At 47.6% G+C, this 23,904-nt stretch overlaps 2 protein-coding genes across 3 annotated transcripts; one reads left to right on the top strand and one right to left on the bottom strand.

The window, feature by feature from the left end:
- Window positions 1–866: 866 nt before the first annotated feature.
- Window positions 867–10,191, bottom strand: TRIM15 (tripartite motif containing 15; the record flags this gene model as incomplete). The annotated part of the gene is made up of 7 exons (XM_079933366.1): window positions 9,750–10,191; window positions 7,776–7,871; window positions 4,995–5,225; window positions 4,205–4,227; window positions 2,603–2,718; window positions 2,222–2,254; window positions 867–1,384 (listed from the first exon to the last, which is right to left on the bottom strand). The coding sequence occupies exons 1-7, from the start codon at window positions 10,119–10,121 to the stop codon at window positions 867–869; spliced, it is 1,389 nt and encodes a 462-aa protein (XP_079789492.1). The 5' UTR covers window positions 10,122–10,191.
- A 1,941-nt stretch (window positions 10,192–12,132) lies between these two features.
- On the top strand, window positions 12,133–20,345 carry LOC307192458 (tripartite motif-containing protein 10). Of its 2 annotated transcripts, none has more exons than XM_079933362.1 (7): window positions 12,133–12,892; window positions 14,685–14,780; window positions 15,859–16,089; window positions 16,825–16,847; window positions 17,186–17,301; window positions 18,514–18,546; window positions 19,765–20,345. In XM_079933362.1, the coding sequence occupies exons 1-7, from the start codon at window positions 12,464–12,466 to the stop codon at window positions 20,304–20,306; spliced, it is 1,470 nt and encodes a 489-aa protein (XP_079789488.1). In that variant the 5' UTR covers window positions 12,133–12,463; the 3' UTR covers window positions 20,307–20,345. The 2 variants fall into 2 exon arrangements, with proteins under 2 accessions (XP_079789488.1, XP_079789487.1); XM_079933361.1 differs by having other exon boundaries at window positions 17,162–17,301.
- The last annotated feature ends 3,559 nt before the right edge of the window (window positions 20,346–23,904 follow it).

Genomic DNA, 23,904 nt, shown 5'->3' with positions numbered 1-23,904 from the left:
TGGGAATGTAAGTGTTAAACTTGAAAGAGAGCTAGAATCAGAAAGGGTGGAGGTGGTGTGAGAATCATCATTACAGAGATTCATACTTTGTGAAGGTATTTTAATGTGTGGTTAGTTTCTGTGTCCAATAATAGTAACAACAGTAACAATAATAAATATTTAAGAGGTTAGTTAAGAACTGAACACAAGCCTCGTTTTATTGAAGAATGGGATCTGGCTAGACTGCCCTCAGGCAAGTCCTGAGTAAAAGAACCGGCAGGATGTGTCTGGGTCACAGAGATTCCACTGGCTTTAAACCTTTCCTTCAGCCCCATCAGCACTGATTAGACACATGAAACGCGGGCGTCTGGGTGGGTGGCGCACTTAATTAGGACATTCTCTGTGAGAAAGAGAAACGAGCGGAAAGGAAGGTGACCTGGGTGCACCCAGGGCTGGATGAAGAGGCCCTAAGGTCTGTAAAGGTGGAAGTACCTCCATGTGTAAGCCCCAATAAAAACAGGCAACTGAAAAAATTAGTGCAAACTCCACAAAATTCTGCTTTTTCCCATGACGGTTATTCTGAAGCTTTAAACAGTTTTTAGATTTTTTTCCTCTTAAAAACCTACTGGCTCCCCAGCTTTGCTGGTGTCCTGGGCACAGCCTCGCCTGCCTCTGGTTCTCCACTCGGAGGCGCACAGAAGGCGGGAGCGTCAGCAGAGGGGACCAGGAACGTCAGGGAGTTGAAGGACATAAGATAAATAAAGTGAAAGAATTACAAAGCCACAGGGACGGAGATCCTGTGTCCTCCCGCAGTCTTGGGCACGACGACTCGCCCAGGGGTTGGAGCTGGATCCCCGGGCGCTGCACCGCACTTCGGAGGCTGAGCCTCAGCCTTTCAAAGTAAGGCAAGAACCTTTTTTCCAGACAGCGAAGAAAGGATAGACTTTGCCGGAGAAGGAGGCGGTGAAGGTGAAGATGGGCTCCTGGGTCTCGGCGTTGAGCAGGGCCAAGTGCCCCGCCTCGTAGTCCAGGGAGACGCCCACGAGGCGCGGGATCTCGCTCAGCGGCAGGTCGGTGCCCGGCGAGGTGCTGGCCCAGCACTGCTGGTGGGAGAGGATCACCGCCCAGACGCCCTCCTCGGCGCTCAGACCCTGCTTCCCTTTCCCCATCCCCTCCTCCCCGACCACCCCCACCGTGCAGCCGCCGCCGTCCCCCAGCTGCACCTCCACCTGCCAGCGGTGGCGCCCCGACGAGAAGCTGGGGGAGCCCAGCACCACCGGGAGACCCTCGAAGGGCAGGCGGCTGTCGGTCAGGTTCTGCTTCCGCCGGGTGTACTTCACAGACTTCCTGTCCTCGGAGAGGACCAGGCTCTGGCTGGCGGTCTGAGGGTCCAGAGTGACAACCCCTGTTGGGAGGAAGGCGTGGCCATCAACAGAGCTGGCAGCACAAAAAATGCCCCTAGAGCACGTGTGCTGTGAGTGCGAGGCAGAAGGAGCACCGGCCTTGTGCAGCCTGCCATTGTCCCGGCTCCTCAGAACCTCAGTTCCCCCTTTTGTTCCAGGAGGCAGAAGATGACAGCTCTACCTGACCCGCAAGTGGTGCTGTGCTATAAGGCTTTGCTTCTCAAAGTGAGGTCCGTGGACCAGGGGCATCCGCTGTTGCTGGGAGCTTGTTAGAAATGCAGAATCTTGGGCCCCATTCCAGGCCTAGTGAATCAGAATCCACATTTTAACAAGATCCCCAGGTGAGTTTTCTGCACATTAATTTGAGAAGCAGAATGAGATGATGTTTTGGGAATAGTTTCTAAATTAAGCACCAATTTAAAAGTAAATGCTATTTTAAAAATTGTTCAGTATTTGTCCAAGTCAATAAAGAGTCCAGCACAATGCTGGACAAAAAAAAACAAGCACTTGATAAATATTTTTGAATAAATAATATCTATACAAGTAACTAATATTAATTACTATGTGCCAGGTTTCATACTAAGCTTTTTGCATACATGAATTCATTTATCTTCAGCTACTTGTGGGGTGGTACTATTATATTTTCTATTTTATAGATAAAGAAACTGGGACAAAGGGGCTTAATGACTTGTTAGTGTCTCATAACGAGCAAAGAGAACCCAAGCAATCAGGCTCCAGAGTTCATATCTTTAATTGCTCTGTTTGCTGCCTTGGATTGAAAGGATGAATTCACAAACGGATAAAGGAAAGAATGGCTCCCGAAGCCCCCAAGTGTTTACCTGTATCTGTTTCCAGATGATGCACCAAGTTTTCTGAGGGAAGCAAAAATAGAAAGATCTGTGACTTATTATTTCTTATAGGCACCCAAAAGGGTGGTGTGGTCTGGGAACAATGTGACATCAGGGACAGAAGAAGGCTCGGCTTCTGCTATGAAAGAGATGTAGTCCTCACCTTCCTGCCTCTCAGTGCAGTGCCCGTCCTTGGGGAGAGGAGATGCTCGAGGGAATGGTCTCCCTGGGCAGAGGGGGATCACTAAAGGAGGGCCTAAGAGATGGAAGATGTCTTGAGCCAGGTTTGGAAGGTGGGGAAAGATGGAGCTGGATGGAAGGCAGATTGGCAACTGATGGGAATGGGGAGAGTGGCTGCCCCTTCCTGTTTACCTGAGAACGCCCTCATCATCTCTGGGAGGGTGACTATTTTCCTGTGGAGATCGCGGATCTTTTCGACAAGGTCAGGAGAAATGGCCTCTGGACTCACAAAAGTCTTCATCTCATACCTGCAGACAAATTGGTAACCAGTTAGGTTCTAATTCCAAAAATAACGTTTGGGTCATCCAGACCCAATGAGGCTAACATCAGACTAAAGAATCTTGGCATCTGTGGTGAATAATTAGATTGAGCATCATCCCTTTATCTTTGCTGGAAATGTGTAGCTACTAAAGCAAGAGCATTTCAGTTAGACCTAAGAGGAACACATGGTAACCACTCCTCAAGAATTAGAGGTAGGTGCTTTAAGAGAATGGACCTGTGGGGACCAAAAGGGAAGAGATCATTAGCCTCTAGAGGGCGGTACAGTACCATTTGAAAAACAGCCTTACACAGTCTTTCTAATTTGTTGTGCTGTTCAGTACAAAGGGAAAGAGATTGTGCAGGGATGAAAAAAGGAGATGAAAGAAATCCTATACTGCAGTGAAAAAGCCCTCAATTCTGGTTCCAGCTCAGTCTTTGCTTGTCAGTCTCTGTGTGACCTGGAGCAAGCACTTCGCCTCTAGGTTTTAGTTTCTTCACCCGACCAGAAGACCTTGAAGGCCCTTCTAGATCTAAATCTCTGACACTCTTTGAAAGTATGTTTAGAGAACTTCCTGATTCATGGACAGCTGAGTTCAGCCCCCCTACACATACATGGGCACACAGTATATGAGAAGTCTTCCCTAGCTGCTGTGTCTCTGCTCAGCCCACGGCAGACTGCTGATGCTTAGAAAGGAACGGAGCCCTGCTATTAGTAATGCCTCTCAGCTGCTGGTTGCTGTCCTTTTATTGTAGCATTTGAAATTTTGAAGAAATTGGAAAGTTGAGTGGGAAAAATGATTGAAAGAACAGATTGGTCTTCCCAAGTTTTGTGCTTATCATATTCTATACAAAATATTTCCCCTAGGCCATTTTTTTATTTATTATTTTTTTTAGACTGACATTTTTTTTTTTTTTTAATTTATTTTTTGCGGTACGCGGGCCTGTCACTGTTGTGGCCTCTCCCGTGCAGAGCACAGGCTCCGGATGCGCAGGCTCAGCGGCCATGGCTCACGGGCCCAGCCGCTCCGCGGCATGTGGGATCTTCCCGGACCGGGGCACGAACCCGTGTCCCCTGCATCGGCAGGCGGACTCCCAACCACTGCGCCACCAGGGAAGCCCTAGACTGACATTTTAAACCGTGTTAAATACTGACTTAAGCTCTAATAATTTCAGGGATTAAATAAAATGTTCCTGGATCAGCCTAACGTAATTATTATTTTTAACTTCACTTCTCAGGGAAAAAAGTACGTCCCCAATACCAAACAATCAGTTTTAAAAGGAACCTTAGAATACAAACCTTAGTAAATTGGGGCTGTTTATGTATGAGTGGATGAGAGAGTGTATCTGTCGGAGTGCTTTTGCTTTTCTGAGTAGCCACCTGTGGAGGCGGGGTGGGGGGAGTCAGTGAGTGCCCCTCCCTCTTCAGTCTCAAGGTCAAGTGTAAAGCAGGTGGGACTGGGCAGTGGGCCCTACCTGCTCTGGTTGACTCTGACATCCTACAAAAGAAAAAGATACACTTAGTTTCCATACATCCTCCCCATCAGGGACTCTGTACATCCTTTCTTCCTTAGCATATCAGCTCAAAACTCTCCTCCTCCAGAGAGGTGATCTTTCTAATTCCCTACTCATCAGACTGTTAATTTACATCATGCTTCCGTACTAATGTGGGACTGTGTTGTCAGTTCATTTGAGCTGCTTTCTCTGTCTCAGCCTCATCCTAGGAGTGTGTTCTGCCTCCAACAATTAGGAGATGGTGGTTAGCAGGGACCAGGTCTTCAGTTATCAGCCAGACCTGATGTGAAACAGGATAATATAATGATAATCACAACAGGCACTGTTTACTGAGTCCTTTCAGTGAAGCAGAGACTACGCTAAACATTTTGCATGAATTTGTTTTTTCACGGTCTTTGCAACAACCCTATGAGGGAGGTGCTATGATTATCCCCATGTTTAGAGAGGTTACAAGATTTGCCAATGTCACACAGCTAGATGAGCTGACGCTCAAGCCCTTGACTACAAAGTTCACTCCAAAGCCCTTGGCATGACCATGGTGCGTGACATGGGAAAGTCATCCAACCTTTTTGGGACTACATCTCCGTAACCTCTCTGGGCCGAAGGAACCCAATAACCATCAGTCCCTCTCATTAGAAGTAATCTCCACTTCCCTTTCCTGTCTTTCTCCAGCATCTTCCAGCCCCCAGTATGGTGTCCCCTTCCTGTGGACTCCCTCTCCTTTCCCATGAGCTGGTGGGCTGTCTCTCACTTGTAGAAGCTCACTTGCTGGTTGCTGACACTTCTCCTCCAGCTCTTTGACCTGGGCTCCAAGCCGGGCGACTTCCTCAGAGAGCTTCGAGATATACTCGTCCCTCTCCTTCCAGATCTGCTGCTCCAGCTCCGTCAGCCTGGTCAGCAGGAGATGCTGATATTCCCCCAGCTCCTGCTGCAACCTCTCAAAAGCCACTTCCACCTGCTGCTTCTTGCTTTCAATCTGAGTCTACGAGGGGTAGAAAGACAGGCCTGGTTAGGGAGAAGCTCACAGAGCTGGGTTCCCAGAGGATCATCTATGAACTTGATTAAAAGGGATAAGGAGTAACTAGTTCCAAGATTCATTCCCCCAAATAATACTGTGGTACAAGGAGGTAGGTGTCATGATAAACTTACCAACGATGAGGGCGATGCTCTTGTCTCACCTAGAGATTCTAATAATAATGCACATTATACTCTCAGAGCCATGTTGAACTTTTCAAACATCCTTCCACATCTGCAATACCATCCTAACCCTTCCATACCATCCCTAGAGTCAGGTGGAGATGATCTCTTAGAGAGCAATCGAAGCGAAAGGAAGCTGTGATTAGAGCATGGTGTGGCATTGTTCTTAGCCACCGAGGTCGCCATCTACAGGGCATATTTTGATGGGAGTTGAGGGATGCTGGAGACATCTTCCTGTCCCCAAACTCTGTCTCCTTGGTCAAGGGACCAGAAATTCCCACACTGTGGATTTCCTCCCGGAAAATTTTGTAGCACGAGAGAAGAGATGGGCGGGAGGCAGATATCGCCTCACCATCAACCTACTGTCCTCGGGGTCAGCCTTGTGGTCAGTACCGGAATGCAGACACTGATATACACTTTCTGGCCCCAAGCATCCTATCTGAAGGCAATGCTTTCAGGCGGACAGACTGTAATGGGAAGAGCAATGGACTAAGGGTCAAGAGACCCAGGTTCTAACCATTTCATTATGAGACGGCTTTGCCGTCTGACCTTGGGAGCTGCACTTTTCTGGACATCAATTTTCTGCTCTGAAAAATAATGGCTGGCAAGACGGATCCGGGATTAGAAGATGTCAGAACCACTTCCCGCTCTCATGTTCTGGGATTCCATAACCTTGACCCCAAATGCCCTTCTGCCGAGGCAGGGAGGTGAATAAGAACAGTCAGCCCGTTCTTCCCAGCTCGGCAACGGATACTAGACAACAGGCTTCCCCAGAGTCTGTTAAGAAAACCCCTAGATGGGTATTTCCAAGTGGGAGAAATGGATAAATTGTTTTTGTTTAAATAAAGTGAATTTTAAAAACAAATAAAGTGTCAAATAACTTTATTCTGAAGTTTGACTACACAGGTAGACTTATGAAATGCATTTTTGAGCACTAAATGGAGTATGGACATAATTTTCAAATACTATTTGAAAATTATTATTTTCAAATAATAATTAAGTTATTAAATTAAATTATTATTTTCAAATAATATTATTTAACACTTAATATTTCAGAAAACATTATTTAACATTGCAAGGTTTTAGGCCTAAAAAATGTGCCATTAACTTTATGAAATCCTACAGGTCATATTTTCTCAGCACTGGGAATAATAATTTTAAAAACCATCAGTTAATGTATAACCAATAAATACTACCTAGCTGTATGAAAATTGAACTTAGGATCATTTTAAATAGCTACTGCATTAGACAGAAAATCCAAACTGAGATTACTTTTACAGAGTTAAAGAAGTGCTAAGGAGGAAGCATTGAAACTAGAGACAAAAGACTAAATTCACCTAATTCTACCAAAACTACCTTAATGTTACAGGAAACAATGTATACATATGTGAAAACATCATGTTGCACACCTTAAGCATATGCATTTTTATTTCTCAATTATACCTTAATAAAACTGGAGTTGGGGGAGAAAAATGCACCCTTACAAGAAAGTAAAGAAAAACAGTAATTCTGGCCATGTACATGTGTTATTCATTAGAGTGGAGGATTATCACTTCAGAAATTTGTGCAAAACACTTTCATTAAGAAAATAGTTACACTCTACAAATAACGACGTTATCATATGATATATGGGGGGGAGTGGTGTTCTAAATGAAGAAAATCAGGATTTCTTACAAGACACTGTTCTGTCACAAATGTCCGTGTGAAATATTTCACTCATGGATGCTAGGTGGATTTTTGATGTTTTAGAACAAAATTATATATATTCCCAAAAGTTATTTAATGCAGACAACTAAAAACTCTCAAAAGTTACAGGAATCCTTAAAACGTCCAACAGAGCTGATGGGAAAATTTGGGAACTTCTTAGGACCAGAAGTAAACAAGAGAAGGATCCAGAGGAGTGATCAAACTGAGAAGCCAGTGTTCCTTCCAGATACTGGCTGATCACATGGCCCTCACTGCTGTTTGGACCATCCACCCTGCCCGCTTGGAACAAAGAAAGAAAGGTGCTGACTGGAGACATCCCAGATGTGGGATCCCCAAATGTAAGAACCGCAAGGAAAGCTCACAAGAAAATAAGCTAACAGGATGAAGGGTCAGAAGAAATTAAACATCACCTAAACTTCAGATATTAGAAATATGTTTAAAAAAGGTTTAAAGACAATGGGAATAATAGGAAAAATAATTAATTTGAAAGAGAAAAAAAAAAAGAAAACTGAAAAAGCATATTTGGAAAACAACCAAATAGAAATCAAACAGTTGAAAATTAATTAAAAAGAAAAGAAAAAAAAAGAAAACCCCCAAAGGAGAAGGTGGCCAGTAATGTGGCCTTTACCAGGAGCACTTGGAACTTCCGGTCTTCCCGGCTCTTCATGTCTTCAATGTCATCTCTGTCCATTCTCAGGGCTTCCAGCCGACTCCTGAGACGGTCCTGTGGAGAGAAGAGTGGGCAGAAAGAGGCGGCTTAATTCATAATTCAACTCACAGGTATTAATTGTCTACCATGTTCCAGGCACACCGTTAAGTGTTGAGGAATTCAAAGGTGAAAAAAGCCCAGTTCCTGTCCCTACAAGACCACCATCGGGACTTCCCTGGCGGTCCAGTGGTTAGGACATGGTGCTCTCACTGCCCGGGCCCTGGGTTCGATCCCTGGTCGGGGAACTAAGATCTCACAAGCTGCACAGCACGGCCAAAAAATAAAATAAATAAACAAATAAAAATAAATAAATTAGAAAAAAAAAGACCACCCTCTAGAGATGGAGTCGGTCACAAGTGATTAAAATACAAATGGACAGGGCTTCCCTGGTGGCGCAGTGGTTGAGAATCTGCCTGCCAATGCAGGGAACACGGGTTCGAGCCCTGGTCTGGGAGGATCCCACATGCCGTGGAGCAACTAGGCCCGTGAGCCACACTACTGAGCCTGCGCGTCTGGAGCTTGTGCTCTGCAACAAGAGAGGCCGCGAGAGTGAGAGGCCCGCGCACCGCGATGAAGAGTGGCCCCCGCTCGCCACAACTAGAGAAAGCCCTCGCACAGAAATGAAGACCCAACACAGCCATAAATAAATAAATAAATAAAATTTTTAAAAAAAGAAAAAAAGAAACTTGTTTTAAAAAAAAATACAAACGGACAAATGCAATAATCAAGGTGTGCACACAGTGAGATGGGAGCACAGTGGAGGGGACAATTCTGCCTGTAGGGACAAGGGAAATTTGTCGAAAGCAGAAACCGGTTACAGTGGACCTTGAAAGATAAATTTCCAGTTGGGTAAGAGAGGGGGAGGAGAGTACTTAATGCTTCTGAACTGTACACTTAAAAATTGGTAAAATGGCTAAAAAAAAAAAAGAGGAGAGAGGAGAGCTTTCCAGGAGGAAGGAACTGCATGTGAAAAGTATTAGAAGCAGGAAAGAGTGTTAATTCAACAAACAGCAGGTACATAACGGTCAGTTTGTCTGGACACATGGTGCCCGGGCAGGGTGGCTGACAGATAAAGGCAGGATCCCGACTCCAAGGGGCCTTGAATGCCTTGCTAAAGACTTGAGATTTCTTTGGGCACTAGGGATCCACGGAATGATTGTGAGCAGGGCAGCGACATTACGGGCTTTGTGTTTTGGGAAGCTCTGCCTCGCAGCAGATTGGAGGGTGAGGGGAAAGGTAAGAATGCAGACAGGGACCTTGTTGGAGCCTCTGGGTGACAGATGGTGAGAGCCTGGATTCAGCAGTGGGGCAAATGCAGAGGGAAAGATGAGAGATATTTCTGCGGAGGCCACTTCCAGACCTGGTGACTGAGTGACAAGAGAGAGATCTGAGGGGCAGACAGGAGTGCATAATGTCCCCAAGACCAGATGGGCTGTGTACTGCCACACCTCCCTTTCTCAAAAAGAAGAGCAGTGCTCGTTGGATGCCTTCCCCATCCCTATCTTCCCTCTGAGCTCCGGCAGTCAGGGCCTTGCTAGACCCCATATCCAGTCTGGATCCAGGGAGACAAAGGCCACCTTGCCCATGACCTGCAGGACAGCCTGCTCTCCTTCCTTCCCTAGAGAGTGAAGCCATGGCTACAATTCTCTGTGCTCCATCACCGCAAGGTCTTCTCGGGGCTGGAGCTGAATTTCCCCAAGACGTGAAAGGCCACGCATCCAAGTGGAAGGAACCACGTCCCCCTCAGTCTGAGACTGCCCCAGGGTCCCAACAACCTTGGGGTCCCCTGATGTGGAAGCTGTGCCCTTCATGAAGATCCCCGCCCTATTCCCTTCACCACCTTGGGGTACTGTCCTGCCTCAAACAGTCCCAAGCTGACCCTACCTTTCTTACCCGGTAGGGCTGGATGGCGTCGTCCAGGAGGCCCACAACGTGGCCCTGGTGGGAGGGACCCTCCCGGCAGAACACACAGAGGAATTTGGCATCGTTCTCGCAGAAGAAGTAGATCTTCTCACCATGCTCCTCGCAGTAAGTCTCCCCCAGAGGGCCCAGGGGCACGGGGACCAAGAGGGTCTCGGTCTGCTTCTTCTCCTTGCAGAGGGGACAGAGCAGGACCCTGCCGGAGGGCTGGGCACCCATCTGGGAGGGTGGGGGGAGAGAGTGCCAGCAGAAGGTGTGTCCACAGGTGGCGGTCACTGCATCCTCCAGGGGCCCTTTGCACTCAGAACAGGCGGCCCCTTTGTGGGAGGGGGTGGAGGGCATCATGGTGCCTTCCCCAGCCCGTCTACTGAGGCTTCTGTCTCAGTCCACATGAATCCTCTTTCCCTGAAATGGAGTCACTTTTATGAGTCACAGAGGGAAAGGAATGAGAGGCTGAGCGAGGGGAAGGCAGGAGTGTCTGGACAGAGGAGCCACCTGGCTCCACCTCTTGTGCTTCCCAGAGTCCTGGCCACCACCTATCAGCTGAGTGGGTCCAAACTCCAGGGCATCTCAAATTACCCAGCATTTCCCAACAGTGGCCCCGTCATCCAGTTCTCCACTCCTTCTGGTCCTTCCGGCTCCTGGGGTGGGGAGCAGAGTATGCCATGAGGTCACAGGGAGATGGGGTTTCCTGGAACCCCTCCCTTGGCCACAGTGGGGTGGGGGGAATTGGGGAGGAGACGCTGCTTCCTGTCTGGCTGAGCAGGTGGGAGCCATAAACTTCTGGCTTCGACGTGTGCACACAGCAGCAAAGTCCAGACGGAGTGGGAGATGCTGACTTCCGGGGGCTCTGCTCGGATGCCGCAGGTGTGATGGTCACTCACCGGGTCCCTTTCTCCGCCCTCCTTTCCTTGTCTCAGCTCCTCGACTCTGGCTGGTCTCTCCTAAATTCCTACCCCCCCACCACCTCCCAGTGCCTGTGTCCCCACTGGAGTTTGGGTAACATTGTACTTCAATTTTAGTTTTTAACTGCAGCGGGGAGAAGGGGAGAAAGCATAACACAATGTTGATATAATTTAGAAAACTCAGTTAATCAGAAAGATAAACAGGTTCAACCACGTTTATCTAAGGCTTAGTATTTTCATATTATTACATCCAATCTGAAAACAGTGCTCGGGGGCAGGAGATGATTACAGGAAAAGTAAACTGAAAGGTAAAGTGACTTCCCCAAGGTCACAGAGCTAGAAAGTTGCAAGGCTAGGTCAATCCAAGTCTCCTGGCTTTCAGCCCGTGCCCTTCCTGAACTGCCAGCCAAGACAATGATCAAACAGCCATGGTTCTTCATCCACTCACCTTCATCTGTGGATAAAACCAAGGAAATCTCCTTCCGTTCTCCCACTGGAGGATCAGCACCCCACCGTGTTTCGCTCCCTTTCCACTCCAACTATTTTGTACATCACCTCCCCTCTGCCCCAAAGAGTGCAGCCCCTGGAGCTGCACTGTCCAGCACAAGAGCCTCCAACTGCACGAGGCTGCTGAGCACTGAGATGTGGCTGGTCCCGTATGTGTAAAATATGTCCCTTCTTAAAGACTTAACACCAAATAAAAAGGGTGTAAAATGTCTCATGACTAATTTTTTCTGATTACATATTGATACTACTTGGGGCTAAATAAAATATTAGTTAATTTCACTTTTTGCTTTTGAAAATATGGCTACTGGGAATCTTTTATTTGTACACGTGGCTCACATTGTATTTCTGTTGGACAGCACGGCTCGGAGACTCACAGATCTGAGTGTAAATTATGGCCTCCCACCTCCCACTGTGTGCCTTGAGCAAGCTAAGTAACCTGGCTGAGCCCAGCTAATAGCTTAATAGCACCAAGGTTACAGAGCAGACAGGAGGAATAAATAAGATCGTATGTTTACATCGCTTATGTTAGCGTGAGGAACATGGCCATCGTAAATAAATGATGGCCGCTGTTATCTTTCTTTCTCCTCCCCCAGACAGAGTACATTCCAACCCCTTTGGAAGCCTATGGCAGGCCGGTTGGTGAAGCTGCTTGTGCCCTGTCTCACCACCCCTGCCCTGGGCACAGCGCCTTATCTGGGTCCCCACACTCCCCTGGGTTGGCTGATACCTCCAATCTCCCTGGAGACAGCTGGTCATACTGCAGGGAGGCTGGGGTGGCATTACTGCTCTGTGACCCAGTCTCCCTCCTGCTCCCAAAAGAAGAACAGTCTCTTCCAATTGTGGATGGTTAAGATACGACCACTTTCCTTCTACTGCAAGTGTCTCTGGATGGACGGGAAAGAGCAGGAACCCCCAGGTCGTGGGCACCAGTCCAGAGAGTAACTGAGGTCATATCTGGAATGCTGTGACTGCTTCTTCTGCCCCTCCTCTGCTATTTCTCTGTCTCTGCTGTTGGAGGGTGTGTGTCTGTTCTTTAGGGAGGGGGACAGCAGAACCCTGGCTGCCAGAGATGCAAGTGGGTACCTTGCCCTGTGTGCACACGTATGTGTGTGTGACCATGAGGGCGTCACTGGGTATGTAAGATGCCCCTGTGTCTGGCCATGTGCACATGTAGGTGTGTGAGTGTGAGGTGTGTGTCCTCATTGTTCTCCCAGCCCTTCTCCCCAAGCTGAGCAGAGAGGGTGACCTTGAAGAGGCCACAAGCGCAGCAGCACTATGGCTTCGGCTGCCTCTGTGACCAGCCTGGCAGATGAGGTCAACTGCCCCATCTGCCAAGGGACCCTCAGGGAGCCGGTCACCATTGACTGTGGCCACAACTTCTGCCACATCTGCCTCACCCGCTACCTTGAGATCCCCAGCCCGGACCCCGAGGAGCCCCCAACCTGCCCACTCTGCAAGGAGCCTTTCCGCCCAGGGAGCTTCCGGCCCAATTGGCAGCTGGCCAGCGTGGTGGAGAACATTGAGCGTCTCAAGCTGGTGTCCCGGCTGGACATAGAAGAGGAGGACATCTGCCCCGAGCACGGGGAGAAAGTCTACTTCTTCTGCGAGGATGATGAGATGCAGTTGTGCGTGGTGTGCCGGGAGGCCTGGGAGCACCGTGCCCACACTGTGCGCTTCCTGGAGGACGCGGCTGGGCCCTACAGGGTAGGAAAGGGGAAACTGAGAGGTTCCCAGGGTGGGTCTGGAATTGGACTGGACTGAAAGAATCAGAGCAGAGCTGTGGATTATTTGGGTCACTCTGAAACTTAATTCCATCTCCCTGCTTCTGTGATTACCCAGGCAATAGACCCAGGCATGGAAGATCATGTGTTTGTGTTTTAAGTATGCCCTATGTTGTTTACTTATGGCCAATACATAATAATAGCTCAATAAATACATGTTGAATGAATGAGTCACCAAAACATGAACGTATGTGTCTGAACCATGGATCAGTCAGGTGTGTCTGAGGATGTCTGGCTTTGCACTTGAGGAAATGATTGCACAGTGTGTATGTGTATTAATGTTTGCACGTTTACCAGCGTGTGTTTGGGGGGATCTGACTACTTGGGTGTGCATGTGTAACTGACTGCTCGTGTTTGTAGGTAAATTAGTGTTTACATATATGCAGGTTGGGTAAATATATATGGTGTATAATTTTATCTGTCATTAAATGAGTGTGTACTGGTTTTAGCTGTTTATGCATTGTGTTTTATTACAAGTGGGAGTCTATCTATATGTGTCAATTAGTTAATTAGCATGTATTGTTAAGAGTTCTAAATATATTTTGCAATGTGCTTATATGGACATTTATGTGTGTATACCTGTTCTTTATTCTACAGCAAGCAATTTTTGTTGTTGTTGTTTGTTTGTTTTGGTGGGGGGTTGGCCACACCTTGCGGCATGCAAGATCTTAGTTCCCCAACCAGGGATCGAACCTGTGCCCCCAGCAGTGGAAGCTTGAAGTCTTAACCACTGGACCATCAGGGAAGTCCCCTAGAGCAAGCAACTTTTAAAACAATTCATTGGTTATTTTTTGCGTTATCCAAGTTTCTTGTTCCCTCCGGAATCATACCCAGAAAGTTGATTCCATTTATAAGAGAGCTTGTTTGGATGTGTTCTGTTTGGGATATGTGAGAAAGTTGGGATAATTTCGAAGAAGGGCGTATCAAGCTCAGGACAGATCCTCGATACCATTCATTAAGGCAAAAGAAGTTAGGGTGTTTAGCCTGAAGACAGGAAGGCTCAGGTGAGAACACAGAGTCATAGCTTATGATGGCACAGAGCTAAAAGCGGAAAGCCCTAATCAAAATTCTTGGAGGACAAAACAAGAGGAAGAAGACCCAAAGAGAGTAAGCTGTCAAGGACCATAACGGCCCAGGCTTGTCAGCTAAGAGAACGACTCCTTCCCTTGGGTCATTCCATTCCTGGAGGCAGAGATGACATCTCTTAACAAATCATTGTTTCCGTCTTAAATATTTTTAAAAAAATAATTGAAGTATAGTTGATTTACAATGTTGTGTTAGTTTCTAGAGTACAGCAAAGTGATTCATATTTTTCAGATTATTTTCCATTATAGTTTATTACAAGATATTGAATTTAGGGCTTCCCTGGTGGCGCAGTGGTTGAGAGTCCGCCTGCCGATGCAGGGGACACGGGTTCGTGCCCCAGTCTGGGAAGATCCCACATGCCGCGGAGCGGCTGGGCCCGTGAGCCATGGCCGCTGAGCCTGCGCGTCCGGAGCCTGTGCTCCACAACAGGAGAGGCCGCGGCAGTGAGAGGCCCGCGTACCACAGAAAAAAAAAAAAAAAAAAAAAAAGATATTGAATTTAGTTCCCTGTTCTGTACAGTAGGTCCTTGTTGTTTATCTATTTTATATATAGTAGTTTGTATCTTCTAATCCCAAACTACTAATTTATCCCTGCCCCCATCTTAAATATTTTATGCTCCTTCTTCCCAGGAACAAATACAGAAGTGTCTTGAGTGTCTAAGAAAGGAGAGAGAGGAGATTCAAGGAATTCAGTCAAGAGAAAATCGAAGGATACAAGTCCTCCTGGTAAGTCATCATCCCTTGCCTGGTCCTTTTCCCTTCCTCAGGGTCCAGTGCCTTTCTGAAACCAAGGCAACATAGCATAGAGGGCTCTGAAGTCATTCTGCGTTTTTGTTTTATTATTTATTTATTTTTGGCTGCATTGGGTCTTCGTTGCTGTGCGTGCAGGCTTTCTCTAGTTGTGGTGAGCAGGGGCTACTCTTCGTTGTGGTGCGTGGGCTTCTCATTGCGGTGGTTTCTCTTGTTGTGGAGCATGGGCTCTAGGCTCATGGGCTTCAGCAGCTGTGGCACTTAGGCTTCACTAGTTGTGGCTCATGGGCTCTAGAGCGCAGGCTCAGTAGTTGTGGCACATGGATCTTCCCGGAACAGTGCTTGAACCCTTGCCCCCTGCATTGGCAGGCGGATTCTTAACCACTGCGCCACCACGGAAGCCCCATTCTGAGTTTGAATCCTGAAATGAATTAGCTCTATGACCTCAAACAGCTCTCTATGCTCAGTTTATTTTTCTGTGAAGTGGAGATTAAAAATTATCACTATCGGGCGTCCCTGGTGGTGCAGTGGTTGAGAGTCCGCCTGCCGATGCAGGGGACACGGGTTCATGCCCTGGTCTGGGAAGATCCCACATGCCGCGGAGCGGCTGGGCCCGTGAGCCATGGCCACTGGGCCTGCGCGTCCGGAGCCTGTGCTCCGCAACGGGAGAGGCTACAACAGTGAGACGCCCGCGTACCGCAAAAAAAAAAAAAAAAAAAAAAAAAAAAAATCACTATCTCACTGAATTGCTGTAAGGACAGTAATGTACCTTAGTGCCCCGCACATTGTGTGCACTTTGTAAATGGCAGGAGGTGGGGTGTCCTCACCACCTCCCGTACACCTCCTCCTGGAAATGGCATGGCAGGTGTAAAGGAAACTATGCCATGGTTCCAAGTCTATCTGGGGACCTGGGGAGTGGGGGGCTCTGACTTTACCACCAAACCTTGGAGAATGTGGATCTGGAGGGAGACGGGAGTGAATTAAGGGAAAAGAAGGAAAAGGAAGTGGAGGAAGAGGAGGAATAACTTCCTGCCCTCTCCTCCTGCCCCCTCAGACTCAGGTGGCCACCAAGAAACAAAAAGTGATTTCTGAGTTTGCACATCTGAGCCAGTTCCTGGAGGAACAGCAGAGCATCCTCTTAGCCCAGTTGGAGAGGCTGGATGGGGACATCTTAAAGCATCGGGATGAGTTTGATGTCCTGGTCACTGGGGAAATCTGCCGGTTTAGCACCCTCATTGAAGAACTGGAGGAGAAGAAGGAGAGGCCAGCAAGGGAGCTCCTGATGGTGAGATCTGAGCCCCGCCCCCATCCACCTGTGCTCACCTATGATTTGTTGCATCTTTACCTGTCTAAGCCATCTCTTCTTCACTCACACATCCTTGTATCCCAAGTGGAAGATGGGTCACAGGACCAGAAGTTCTGAATTCTAAGAGTCCTTGCTTCCCCAAGAGCTCCCGGTTGCTTTGCTCTCTGGTCTTGGTCTCTTCATCCTATCCATCAAATAGGGAGATACTTTGTTTATTTATCTCAAAAATACTTTATTTGTGAGGATCCAACAGTAAAATGCAAGTGAAATTAGCACTCTGAGAAGCATCAAGCACTATGCGAACAAATGTCAGGTGCTATTTCCGAGGCAAACTATTCTCTGTGTCACCGCCCACCAGCAGGAAGTTCTTCTTGTTCTGTTTCTCTTCCTCACACTGGAGGAGAGATACTGGGGTCCCAATTAGGCATCAGAAAGGCAGCATGATTTAGGCGGACGCGTTGGGGACTGAGAAGCTGGAGACATTGGGATGGGACTTGCCTTTGCCTCTAAGGGGCAGGTCACTTCACTGTCTGGATCTTATAAAATGAAGGGGTTGGGCTCTAAGATCCCTGAAGCCTCGTAAACCTGAAAACGCTGTGACTCCATGGATCTGGTGTCCTTTTTCTATCTAGGGCTGAGAATACGGTATTTTGTCTTTTCTTGTGGGAGGAAGAAATGGAAACTGAATCCCTGCTTTCTCTCTCTTTCTCCTAGGATATCAGAAGCACTCTAATAAGGTAAGATTTTCTCTTCTCTTTTCCCACATACATAAACATACACGCACCACATGCTGGTTATTACCACACAAATATACATTCTCACATTAAGGAAAATAACTCACATGTAAACTTTCACATACTCAAATGCATTCCCATGTACAGCCAGCTGTAGACACACACCCCCGCATGACACTGCCCAAGAGGGGACAGTGTGGGGAGGGAGTGGATCCATCCCAGAGGCATCATGTCTGTCCATGGGAACTGGCACCTCCAAGACAATTAGAAGGTGACCAGCTGAGTCTGGAGGCATCATTAAGAAGGATAATTCCCAGACCCCACCATTTCTGTGCCCCTAGGTGTGAAACCAGAAGGTGCCGGAAACCAGAGGCTGTATCCCCTGAGCTGGGCCAGAGGATTCGGGACTTCCCCCAGCAGGTCCTCCCGCTGCGAAAGGAGATGAAGATGTTTCTGGGTAAGCGGACCCCACGAAGCACAGGTGGCTGTGAAGCCTGGATTTAGGAATGGCCTCCATGCCCCGCTGCCCGACGTTTGTGTGACCTTTGACAAGGCTTGCACTCTCCCAGTGCCTTGGTTTCCTTATTTGCAGATCTTTATAAAATCTGCTTATCAGGATGTGACAATGAAGTGAGATAATAAAGGTGAGGATTTCTGGAAAAAAATGTAACTGGTTTGAAAAATAATGAAATAGATCTAACCGCTTGCCATGAAGTGATATATAAGATAACGATGAACAAAATCTGTCATTGTCAGTCATTTTAAAAATCCATAAAAATCCACAATCTGTCATTATCAGTAATTTTAAAAATCCACATTTGTAATACATGATAAGTTTTTGATGATGAACATTGTTAATTAATAACCAGCAAGGGTATTTCTCTGTGCCCTGTGGTAGCTGACTTCCCTCCCTCCTCTTTTCCTTGGCTTCCCCGCCCCTGTTAGTTTGGTCCTTCCTCAGAGTGGAATTGCCCCTGTGGGGACCATGACCCTGTTTTCCGGGACAGGGAGTGGTGGTAGGAGAGGGTGTGGAGGGTTTGAAATGAGAGTCAGGAATGTGGCTCCTCGCCAACACTTCCCTCTCCTCCTACGTGACATCACGAATGATGCCACCTAGTTCTAAATGACCCACCCACAAAAATGTCACCTTAGAAGAGCTTTCCCCCAAGTCCACTTCCTACAAGTAAATGGCCTGGCAGTGAAGGAAATTTTACTCTAATCAAAGGCTGACCTTTGACTATCCCCAAAATCATTTCCAAGCAGAACGAGAAATAAATTAACCCACTTATCTGTTCATTAAGTCGATGTTTCTTGAGCATTTACCGTGTCCTAGGCTCTGTGCAAGGCACTGGTCGCTGCCCGCTCAGAGCTAGGCAGTGCGGCTCAAAGTGGGGCTCCCAGCCAGCAGCATCAGCATCCCCTGGTAACTTGCCAGAAATGCGAATCTCAGCCCCACCCCGGGCCACCTGAATCAAAAACATGTGTGTTTTAGCAAGTGTTCTGAGGACTCTGATGCAAGTTCAAGTTCAGAACCACTGGTCTAGAGGATTCCAGCTTCCATTCCTCTCTTTGTCTCTTCCCTTTTGGGGTCTCAGTTTCCTCATCATTAAATGTTCTATGGTTCGGTAAGACTAATGACATCGCATCCTGTTTTATTTCCTCTTTACAGAAAAACTCTGCTTTGAGTTGGATTATGAGCCAGGTAAGCAGCCTCTGTCAGGATGGGAGGGAGTGAGGATTCTAATCTTGAAATGGGCAGATAATTTTGCAGGGTTCTACACTGGGCACTGTAATAGTCAAATACATATATATCACATATATAAATGTACATATACACATAATGTCACACGTGACACTGATATGTGTCACTGCCTTTGTAACGCTTGTGGGAGAACCATGAAGAAGGGACAGGCACACACACATACCACATCCCTGGCAGGAAGCTCATGTTCTGATCTGCAGGTGATGATGGGATAGAAAGATTAAATCAGGATGGGACAAGGTCTATTGGGAAGGGCTTCCTGGATGAGTGGAATTTGATCTGGGTTTAGAATCACATTCTTAGAATTGTCAGGAACCCCTACTCTCTCTCAGGTGTTATTATATTTCATAGATGATAGGAGTGCAGCCTGCAGGTAGGAAAGGAATGAAGACTGGACCCCACTCAAGGGCACTGTTCCCAGTCTATCAGCCGAAGAGCCTGGGAAGTCACAGAGCTCTTGGCAGGGATCCTAACTCATGGACATATCTGAATTTATGAATTTGTCCCAATTTATGGATACTAAAAGTAACACTATGCAGGGGTCCGCAGAAGTGTTTTTGTTAAAAGGTGATCCTCAGACCCTGCCTGATTTTAGAATTACTGAGACAGAATGAATAACCCGTGGGTGAGCCAGAGAGTCTGGGTGGAGTGGAGACTGTATAAATGAGTCATAAGTGCCCAGGCAGTGATCATGAAGTTTGGACTGAGGGAAGAATATTTCCACCCTCCGAGATACAGGAGGGGGAGGACGTGATGTGTCAGCAGCAGGAGATCAGAGCAGGCATGCACAGCTTTGGGAGTCAGCCAGTTTGCAGGGAGAAGAAGTGCTTTCCAGGGGAAGACACAGAACCAGATGAGAGTCCGAACTAACGAACTAACGAACTAACCAACACATCCTCTGAAGCAGGCATTAACAAGCACAGGAATCAGTTGCGGATCTTGCTAAAAATGCAGATTCCACCTCAGGTGGTTTGGGGTGGAACCTGAGAGTCTGTTACTAACAGGTTTCCAGGTGATACCCATACTGCAGGTCTTTGTAGGCACTATATACTTTGTTGGTAGTAACGCTAACACAGGTGTCAAGGGGAGTATTTAGGCCTTTCCTGAAGGTGATAGCATGTCTGCTGACATCTGTGGCCCTTTTGGTTTTCCCCACAGCTCACATCTCTCTAGACCCCTGGACTTCCCACCCGAAGCTCCTCTTGTCTGAGGACCACCAGCAGGCTCGCTTCTCCTATAAATGGCAGAAGTCACCAGACAGCCCCCAGCGTTTCGACCGGGCCACCTGTGTCCTGGCCCATGGTGGCTTCACTGGGGGGAGACACACGTGGGTGGTGAGTGTGGACTTGGCTCCCGGGGGCAGCTGCACCCTGGGTGTGGTCAGTAAGGACATCCGGCGGAAGGGGGAGCTTCGGCTGCGGCCAGAGGAGGGGGTGTGGGCGGTGAGACTGGCTTGGGGCTTCGTCTCGGCCCTGGGCTCCTTCCCCACCCGCCTGGCCCTGGAGGAACAGCCCCAGCAGGTGCGTGTGTCTGTTGACTACGAGGTGGGCTGGGTGACCTTTGCCAATGCCGTCACTCAGGAACCCATCTACACCTTCACTGCCTCCTTCACCCAGAAGATCTTTCCCTTCTTTGGGCTCTGGGGACGAGGGTCCAAGTTCTCCCTGAGCTCCCTAGAGGGTGCAGCTAACCTCCCCTAAGCACAGGGTCCAAAGAGAGGGCCCAAGGACTTGACCCTGGCTGGGTCACCTGTAAGATTCAGAACAGTAGTCACTGCTTTAGATGATGTGATAGAGTCGGGACTTTGGCAAGGGACAGGTGGGATGACCTTCAGTCTGCTGATCAAGCCCTTGCCTCAATGACCAGTGTGTGGGACTCAGACCACTGCCAGCCCTCCTCACCACCATCCCCACCAGGCACAGAAGTAGCTGTGTAGTGGAAGGAATACCGGATTTGGGGCCAGAAGACTTGGGTTCTAGATCCAGCCTTGTAATCAACGAATTATATGATCTTAAACTAGGCATCTCACCTCTTCATCTTGTTTTCTCCCCCCAAAATATTAGAGTTCATTTACTCATATCCTTAAGAAATATTTATTGTGTGCTAATTATGAGCCAAGCAGTATGGTAGCCACTGGTGATATGAAAAGAAAAAGAAAAAAAATTTTGTCCTGTATCTAAAGGAGCTCAAGAGAAGAGACAGAGACATAAGGAGGAAATGACAGCACAGTGTGATGGGCGCTGTGATAGGGGTCTGACCTGGATACTAGGGAAGCCAAGAGGAGGGGCATAACCCACCTTGGAGGTAACAGGAGGTGAGTTGGAGAGGGCTTTCTGGAAAGGATGAGTCTAAAAGATGAGTATAATGAATGATGAAAGGAGGGGAATAAGCCTCTTAGGAAGAAGAGACAGCAGAGAACTAGCTGGATGATCTGTGACCCCTGGGACGCTGGGTCACCTCCACTGTCCTCACAAACAGATGTGCTGCCACCCCCACTCTTGACACCACTCAATGCCTCCTTCCGGCTGAGATGAAAATTCAGGGCCTTGGTGGGAAGGGCACAGGGGAAGTATCGCTATAAGCCACAACCCAAGGACCACACTCAATCCCTGGGGAAAAGCGTCTTCCTGATCACCATCTGAGGTTGAGAAGTGAGACGAAAGGAATGAGATGGTGGAAAGGACTGAGTCTCAAATAGCTCAGCTGTGGGAGCAGAAATAGCACCATCGTAAGCTCTGTGCTGGGTAAAGAATCCCAGGTGGAGGCAGGGGGTGAACTGCATGACCTGTGACTTTTAGCCCAAAGCACTGGGACTGCTCTAGGGCTGGACAAGAAGTACCATCTGAGGGACGGGGCAGAAGAAGGGAGAGAATTAGGGATTTGTAGATGTGTGGATTTGGGTGGTGAGCCGCGGGGGAGCAGGTTGCATTTGCAGAAGCTGTGGCCACGGGTGGTGTGAAGAAGTTGATTATCCGTGACTCCAGAAATCCCCCTGCCTGGTGTGATTCTGGGACAGGAACAAGCACTAACACGTGGCTGCCTAGAATTTGTAAAATGACTTCCCTCGTCCCAAGGAATTTAAAATCCTATGCATAATAAAAGCATTGTCTTAACATATTTTATTTTCTAGTTCTTATTGGAGGTGTCATTTATTCTGCTTAAACATACCCTTTACTGTCAATCTTTTTAATACTATGTCTGTTGAATCTGCTTGGATGTAAACTAAAATGTTCTATCATCTCCCCACTGAGGTCCCTGGGAGGAGCAAACCATCCAGGTGCAACCTCTAGGGGGTGAGCACAATGTATTGAGGCCCAGGGTTTGAGGTCACCACAAAAGTTCTGTTGTTCATCCTCAGTTTAGCAGGTAGAAAAGACGTGGAGACCAGGAGCCAAGGATCGGAGGGAGGTTCAATTGCTTTCCCTGGGAGTGTTCAGTATTTCATATAAAACGTATATTTAAAAAAAGACACACACAAGTCCCTAAGTAATGCTAAAACATACCCAAAGCCCCCAGACTTGGGATTCCAACAAAGAGTGGATTGTATTTTTCTGTTGATTTTTCGTAGGTTTTAGCTGGGTCTTTTCAAATGACTATTAGCCTCTAGGGTATGTATGTATGAAGATCCTGGCCTGTTGGAGGTCTTTACATGTATTATGTCACTTAAGCTTGGTAACCCCAGGTAGCTCCTATTATTAACCACATTTTAAAGTTAAAAAGCTGAGGCCAGGTGAATTTGGGTTACTTCCTCAGCCAGATCAGGCAGCCAGGATTTTGATCCATGTCGCACTTTAGCGTTCTTAACCACTGTGCTGCCCTGTTCAGAAATGTGTGCCTTGGTGTGAATATTTTACTGCTGGCCACACTTCCCATGAGGGGTTTGGATTCAGGAAAAAATGTTATATTTCTTACACTGAGAAGTAAAACCGCTAGTGAGTGAAAATATTCATGTCGGTCTATCAGCACTTGCTCCCCTCCCAGGGTAATTTTACTTGAAATTCACTTGTTTGGATTGTGGACTCAGCGCAGAGGAAGTGGATAGATCCTAAAACATGATAAGGCAGCTCCGTGAGCCTCCACGCTCTGCTTGTCACAGAGTCTGAACTCGGGGTTCCCTCCCCCAGGGAAGCGCTGAAGTCCAGAACCCCAAGCTCCCAGTCGCCCTCTCCAAGACTCCAAAGGAAACGTGCACACCTGTTGGGACATGCACAGGTTTAGCCGACTTTTTCACAACTTACGCTGTAGCAGCTTCTTCTACTACAGGGAATGGAGACTCACTCAAGTTAGTTCAAATATTAAGAAAGTTTATTATAAGATTGGACATGCAAATAAGGAAAATGGGATTTTTCCACTGTTAGGACTCAAGCCTTGTGGGAAGCTCTGGTGGGGTGGTGGGAGTGGTGGGAGATACAAGTAGTTCCCAAAGGAAGAACTGGAGATTAAAAAATGCTAATAATAATAATCAACACATAGAGAGTTCACTCTGGCCAGTCACTGGAGTAAATATTATTTTACATATTAACTCATTTAATCCTCACAACAACCCTATGAGGTAGGTACTATTATTAATAGCCCCGTCTTGTTTTTTAACAGCCCCGTTTTATACATCAGAGAAGCGAGATGTATGGAGGTTGGGTAACTGGTCCCACGTGAGCAGCTAGTCAATAGCACAGCGATAATACACATTAGACACTAGACATTAGACAGACGGTTTGGCTCCCATGTCTGTGCTCATGACCATTAAGTCATACTGCCTCTGTACATCCAAGAACGGTGGGAAGGGGACTTGAGGCCCAAGGCAGCTTAGAGACTGGACTAGCCTGTGGCCACTGAGCAACGTGGTCAATGACACTTGCTTCAGGACACAGTCACGTGTGTGGCTCTGATCCCCTATGTTGCTGCTCTTCCTGCCAACCAGTGATGCCTTCATCATAGATCCATTTTGAATGTCTTAGAGAACCTAATTATCATTGTCTTTCTTTGATAAGACCTTTCTCGGCAGGCCACCTTATAGGCTCCACTGGCCAACCATCTGCTGGTCAGATGCCCACCCGGCCTGATCATCTGCAGTCACATCAGGAGAGGACAGAGGGCCTGCAGGCACCTGCAGGGTAACTGACTCTCCAGTGGAGACAGACCCTCGGAGCTTGTCAGTCTCCTCCCAGTGCTGGTAGGATGCTTCTGGACCAGTTCTCTGTTTGACGTTAACCACAGCTAGGACACAGGAATTGTTAGCTGTCACATCCAGGGGTGCTCTTTCCTTGGCTAATGTCTTATTCTTAGATTTGGGGTCTCACG

This window comes from Stenella coeruleoalba (assembly GCF_951394435.1).
Source record: "Stenella coeruleoalba genome assembly, chromosome: 10".
NCBI classification, from domain to species: Eukaryota; Metazoa; Chordata; class Mammalia; order Artiodactyla; family Delphinidae; genus Stenella; species Stenella coeruleoalba.
This window is presented reverse-complemented; position numbering and strand designations above follow the sequence as displayed.